General features: G+C 39.7%; 1 protein-coding gene across 1 annotated transcript; it reads left to right on the forward strand.

Annotated features, from left to right (window-relative positions):
- The first annotated feature begins 2,474 nt into the window (after positions 1 to 2,474).
- On the forward strand, positions 2,475 to 5,291 carry LOC106337040. The gene is made up of 2 exons (XM_013776054.1): positions 2,475 to 2,820; positions 3,558 to 5,291. The coding sequence occupies exon 2, from the start codon at positions 3,582 to 3,584 to the stop codon at positions 5,196 to 5,198; it is 1,617 nt and encodes a 538-aa protein (XP_013631508.1). The 5' UTR covers positions 2,475 to 2,820; positions 3,558 to 3,581; the 3' UTR covers positions 5,199 to 5,291.
- Positions 5,292 to 6,986: the final 1,695 nt, after the last annotated feature.

Raw genomic sequence — 6,986 nt, forward strand, 5'->3', positions numbered from 1 at the left:
TTTGTTGGATTTCCCTCCTTAAGCCCAAAACTTATCAAATCATAATCAAGCCTTAGTCCAAGAAGAAGAAACATCTAGAGAAAAGTGGAGAAGTATAGAAGAAGAATTGTGTAGAAGAAGAGAGAAAGTTATGGAGTTAGATATTTTGAAATAAATAATAATTTAGAGAAATCTAGAACTTGTTGGAGTGTGCTCCTTCACTTGTATAAATAGGGGTGCTTAGCACCATTTGTAATCATCCAAGAATCAAGAAAAACAAAGAGAGAAAATATTTGTAAGAGAGAGTTTCCAAAAACAAAATCTTTGTAGTAAACCCTTTCCTAAATATTAAGAGTCTTCTTCTTAAATTTTCTAGTTGTCTAATACCATCTTCATCTCATCGATATTGGATAATTTTCCCAACACTCTTTCAGGAAAAAGTGAACAAGATGACTTTCCACTCTCTCAGTCAGCAGAATCTTTTCTTTTGGTTACTTTCTTCATTCGTAGTTTCCTTTTATCGATTTTGGATGAGTTATTTGAGCTAGTAAAATCCTTGTTAATTACTTGAGTTTTTAAAGCATGGATCTTGGAGTTTAAGTTAAAGTTCCGCTAATCTATTAGTATGCTTATTATATCCTAGTTTTTCTAGACGCAATAGAAAACTTGTCAGAACATCTCCATCTCCAATGTAACACTATTTTTTCTCTATATTTTATAGTAAAATAGTGTAACTTTATTATTATAAAGTTGAATTTGCTCCAATGGTTTACTTTATAATAAAATTACTCTAATATAATGTAACTTTATTATAAAGTGAACGATTGGAGCAAATCCAACTCTATCATAGAGTTATTCTATTTTAGTCTAATGCTAGGATGGTCTTTAGCAAGAGCCAACGCTAGGATTTTGGAAATTGTACAAGAACTTATACGTGTGTAAAGTTGCGGCAAGGTCAACTATAACCAATCTTCATATTAAATCAATATTTTTCTGACGACCAAAACATAAAACAAAAGAGTTTGGTTGTTCGACGAATATGCCTAGGCTTAGCTGCAACCTAAGCACAACCATTCTTGTCTCCAAGGCCAGTTGTAAATGTTGAGATGATGTGCGTTGAGAACACCTTTCTTAAAAAAACTGTGTATGGAATCCATACTATGGACCAACCAAAAGATTAATTACATTCTGGATTATAAAATGATTTTTTTGATAGTACTCGAGTATAATAAGCCAAAAAAGGCTTAGGATTAAGCCATGTTCGGAAACGCGCTAGGCGCTAGTAGGGCGGTCGGATTGCACTTAGGGCCTAAAGAGAAAATCAGAGATTAATCGGAAATTATGCGAGGCAGAATTTTTAGATGGTTTACTATGTTATAAAACATGTTAATCTTTAATTATGTATAACATTAATACATTTTCATGTTTAAAATTGTATAAAACACACAAATAGAATATATAAACTTAATATAGTGTAATTTTTATTAAAATTATGAATATAAATGATATTTATAAAAATTTAGATCAAATAAATAAATAAAAATATTATTTAAAAAAAATAAAAATAATAAAAATAATAAATAATAAAAAAATAGATTAGGCGGCGGTCATTTAGGCGGTCTAGACGGAAAAAATTGGATATCTGATTTTTTAAACCATTTGGGGGGCGGAAGAGTGACGCGTAGCGCCTAAGCGGTCAGGCGGCCGATTTTTAAAACAGGGGGATTAAGCTTCACTTACGTTATAGATCGTATATGCCCATATTTTGGTAAGAGCAGCATGTACTCGAATTGGCCCTTGCATCGTTCAACCCGCAAAGAGCATGCACATTCTACTTCAAGCTAGAAAAAAGAAAACAATCAGAATTCTATTTCTTCAAAACCAAAGTGTTGTTGTTGTTGTTATGGAGAATGGCAAAAACATTAGAAGTACAACTTGTTCTTGTCTAAGGGTATAAAATAACTTTCAATTTGCCAACAAATAATTATTATTTGAAAAAGTTTAATAGTGAAACGGGACTAGTGGATTTATGTAAGATAAGATGTGGCTTAGTGCTAATTATTTCGATCGTGTTAATTTTACATTAAAAATGATTAAAAACTTTGGCTCGATGATCAGCTCATAAGAGCATAAATGGATTAATGAGTTTTTTGTTTGTTCATCACTCTATTTTGTATTCTATTTTACGGTAAATTATTGAGCAGGGTTGGAGATGCTATAAAGAGTGATATTAATGAGCTTAATGATACATTAATTAAAATCACAACCCCCGACGCTCTCTCAAACAGCATCAGCAGACAAGTGCGTGCCGTTTCATGCACGTTAACAAGGCCCACAAGCCTCACGCGCCTCGGTCCCCTCGACACTTTCTCCTTTCTGGGCCTCAAAAGTCGATGCTAAAGCTAATGGCAGTCTCGTTATTCTATCGACCGCACAAGGGCAGTTCTATCGACTTTGCTCACCTCCGCACACGTGAGGCTCTCGAGAAGACCAGATACACATCCACGTCAGCTAATCACTAAAGCCATTTCAAATTTCAATCGCTATCCCGACCGTTCGATGAGGTCCTACAGGAGCCGTTTGATCACCGAAATTTGAATAATGTCGCGATACGATAAGAAAAGTCATGCGTTATGTCTTTTTCTGACATAACAAATCTAAAGCTGACTAAACGACTCCGACACAGCTTCTGTCTGAAGGAGAGTCTCTGAAGACTCGTTATAGCTTGAAAATATCGAGAAGCAACTTTCGTTTTGTATATCAGTTTCGAAATTCAAAGGTCTTCTTCAACATCACTTGCTTGACCAACCCAGAAGCTAAAGCATAGATCTTCGTTTCCAGGTAACTATAGTTTAATGGAGTATCAAAGATAGATGTTCTAGGTTTCAGTATTTGCTTCTTGATTCTCTTGCATTACACACAAGCTTTAAGGAAAGCAAAAAGTACTTTTTATCTTTACTTGCAGTAAAGACTAGCTGTGGGATTTGTCACCAAACTTATGTGTACTGTTAGTGGAGTTTGGTTCATACAAAATTTTGAGCACACGATTTGTTGAAAGAGACTTAAATCTTCTCTTTGAAACAAAGTATTTCTCTTTCTTTATTTTCTAAACCAGCTTAAGCTTTCAATCTTTGTGTTTGGAGCTCCTCTCAGCATTGTTCTTCAGAAGGGTATTCTTGTCTTTTTCGCAATATTCCATGACTTTCATTTAAACAATTCTCATAAAATAAGATAGATGATTCTTCCGTTTATTTATTATCGTATCATCATTATAGCTTTTATAGCAATTAAATGTTTCACACCGACGAAAGTAAAGGGAAGCTAAGAAAATGACTTGTTAAATTTTTTTGTCTGGTAGAGTTTTGTTTTCCAGCAAATATATCGAAAGCTTTGCTGTGAATCATTTCAAGATTCTCAAGAACTCTTCCCTTTTTGTTTTTTATATTAAATCCGTGTCTTTATTTATAACATATCTACCAACTTGTTCATCACTCATTCAACTGCTCTCCTTTTATCGCTTTCCGCCCTCCACTTTAACTCAACTTTATTCCTTCTTTTGTTGCAATTCGTTGAAACAGAGCTCAAGGTCTGTGCGTGTGATCATGGTGGAGGAGAATCAAACAGCTGAAGATTTGTTACAACAAGCACTAGAGCTCGTCCCCATCGCTCTGTCCAAAGCAAAAACAGCCAAAGGCTTCACCACCAGGTGGAGAGTGATCATCTCAAGGCTAGAGAAGATCCCGACATGTCTATCGGATTTGTCAAGCCACCCTTGCTTCTCCAAAAACACTCTCTGCAGAGAGCAGCTCCAAGCCGTTCTACAAACTTTACAAGAAACCATCGCCATAAGCGTGCAAGAGAAGCAAGAAGGGAAGCTCAAGACGCAGAGCGACCTCGACTCTCTGTCCTCGAAACTCGACCTCGCCTTGAAAGACTGCGGACTGCTGATGAAAACAGGCGTCCTAAGCCACGTCACTCCGCAACAACCAATACAAGACTCGGAAACGTTAGGCGTTAGAGAGCTGCTCGCTCGGCTCCAGATAGGTCATCTGGAGTCGAAGCGAAAGGCTCTCAAGACGCTCGTTGAGGTGATGAAAGACGACGAAAAAGCCGTTATAACGGCGTTAGGTCGAACAAACGTCGCGTCTCTGGTTCAGCTTCTGGCATCCGCTAGCGTACGAGAGAACGCTGTCACCGTGATCTGCTCATTAGCGGAGTCAGGAGGAGGGGAGAGCTGGCTCGTCTCCGAGAACGCTCTCCCTCCTTTGATCCGCCTCCTCGAATCCGGAACTCCGTTAGCCAAAGAGAAAGCCGTTATCTCTCTGCAGAGATTGTCCTTCTCCTCGGAGACGTCGCGCGCAATCGTAGGACACGGAGGAGTCCCTCCGTTGATAGAGATTTGCAAAACAGGGGACTCTGTTTCGCAAGCCGCTTCCGCTTGCACGTTGAAAAACATCTCATCCGTTCCCGAAGTGAGACAGTTCCTTGCGGAGGAAGGTACCATTAAAACGATGATCAACATACTCAGCTGCGGGATCTTGCTTGGGGCTAAAGAGTACGCAGCTGAGTGTCTTCAGAATCTCACATCTAGCAACGAAGCTCTCAGAAGATCGGTTGTAAAAGAGAACGGAGTTCAAACTCTCCTCGCTTACTTAGACGGACCTCTCCCACAAGAGGCAGGAGTGGCAGCGGTTCGTAACCTCGTTAGCTCTGTTCCCGTCGAGAGTTATGAGATGATAGTCTCGAGTTTGGTCCACGTTCTCAAAGCGGGATCAACCGGAGCGCAACAAGCGGCTGCGTCGACTATATGCAGGATGGCTACGTCGAACGAGAGTAAGAGAATGATCGGGGAGTCAGGTGTTATCCCTCTGTTGGTGAGAATGCTGGAAGCGAAAGGAGGTGGAGCTAGAGAGGTTGCTGCTCAGGCTATAGCGAGTCTTGTCACGGTTCCGAGGAACTGCAGAGAAGTGAAGAGGGATGAGAAGAGTGTGACGAGTCTTGTGACGTTGCTTGAGCCTAGCCCGAGCAACTCGGCTAAGAAGTATGCGGTTTCTTGTCTGGCGGCGATGTGTTCGAGCAGGAAGTGTAGGAAGCTGATGGTGTCTCATGGAGCGGTTGGTTATCTGAAGAAGTTGGCGGAGATGGAGGTTCCTGGTTCTAAGAAGCTTCTTGAGAGGATTGAGAAAGGGAAATTGAAAAGTTTCTTTAGTAGGAAGTAGACTGAGAATATATATATATATTGTGTATGTTGTAACGTTTCATAACCTATATGAAACTGTAACAATGGTATTGAACATTTAGGTTTGTGCATTTTATAATATGTAAGATTTTGTATAATTTTCAATAAAAGGCAAAACGAATGTTTTATTAATTTAAACAGGAAACAATAGGAGTGGAAGTTTTCTATAATCTCAACAACAAACAAAAGATGAACTATAACTGGCTATGCTGTCTTAGATATATAGGCAATGTGTCGATAGAATCTCAAAAGGAGCAATTGACTCTACCAAACTGAACTACTCATTTGATAGTTCATCTTTTGGCTTCAGAGAGTAGAATTGAGCTTAGGTGCATATGTTGTAAATGTGTGTTACCAATATATCACAGCATCAGCTACTTGCTGCTGGCTTGTGTAGAATCTTCTTGAAGCTTCTTCCCAATCCCCTTGCGCTCTGAGAACAAACCCAACAGAAATAATAATAAAAAGTTCAGATGAATTAGAGCATTCAATAAATGCTACAAGTTAATCTGGAATGATTCCACATTTAGAGCATTCAATAACATTTAAAAATAAAATATTCGTTGGACTGTGCGTCATATCAGACAACGTTTAGAAATTCTTCTTTTAGTGGACTTGTGAGTCATATCAAGCACCAACTGAAGTCTGATAGTATCATTGGGCCATCCGCAACTCATTGTATCACCGTTCAATCCATCAGTTCTCCCTTTTGGCGAGTTCATATCCCTCTAGTCCGATTGAGTGATCCTTCCCTATTTTAGGGCGTATCAACGAGGATCCAGACGGTTCCTCCTCTGTCGTCGTCGAAGGCGGTGAAGTTCCCGGTCCGGCCAGGGTTTGGTCAATCGGGGAAGAAAGTGACGATTCGAGTTACCGATAGGGATCTCTATCACTACGATGTAAGCCTCCTTTGAGTTTCTGCTTTAGTATGAGAAGAATGTCTGTATTTGCATATATGAATCGTTTGTGTTGTGTTTGATCTGTTTGCTCTCATAGGTTTCAATCAGTCCTGAGGTTATATCGGCGGCTAGTAAGAAGGATTCGAAACTGGAGGTGGCACAGGAGGTATAATTGGACTTTCTACATATCGTGTAGATGTGTGTATTTTTGATTCTGAGTGTGTCTTTTTTTTTCTTATTTCTAGGACAACAATTTTGATATTGTCGAGATGTCGAAGGATGGAAATTGCCTCTGTCGAGCGCTGTCACATCAGATTACGGGTCATCCCGATGATTACGATCAGTACTGCCAATTGATCGTTACATATATTCTAGTAAGCGCTGTCAAAATCAAATATAACAACTAATTTCCCACGATTAAATGTTCTTGTTTTGTACAGGACCATCCAGATGTTTTCGAGCCCTTTCTATTAGATGGTGTTTCACTTGAGACTTATTGTGAAGAAATGTCAATTGGGATGGTGTTTTGCAAGCATCAATTCTTTCTATTTTCTACACTCGGCTGTCTCGTGACGGCACATCGGTAATATTTACAATACAAGTGGGGCTGCGGGGTGGTTGGACCGTTCGGGGGTGGTCCTCCTCCTCCTCCTATGTATAGTATCCTTGCTCAGTCTCTTCGGTTTCGTCTTTTCGGATTTCTGTTGTTCCTTCTCCTATTTGCGCGCTCAGCTGGCGGGATGTGCGCGCTGGTGATATTGGGTTCTTGTGGAGTTGGTTCAGTTGATGCGCGTAACTGGATCAGGAGGTCTCTGAGGATCCGGACTTGCTCCGTTAAGGCTGCGGTCATTTCTTGGCGATGCTCGTTC

This window comes from Brassica oleracea, chromosome C4 (assembly GCF_000695525.1).
Source record: "Brassica oleracea var. oleracea cultivar TO1000 chromosome C4, BOL, whole genome shotgun sequence".
In the NCBI taxonomy this organism is placed as follows: Eukaryota; Viridiplantae; Streptophyta; class Magnoliopsida; order Brassicales; family Brassicaceae; genus Brassica; species Brassica oleracea.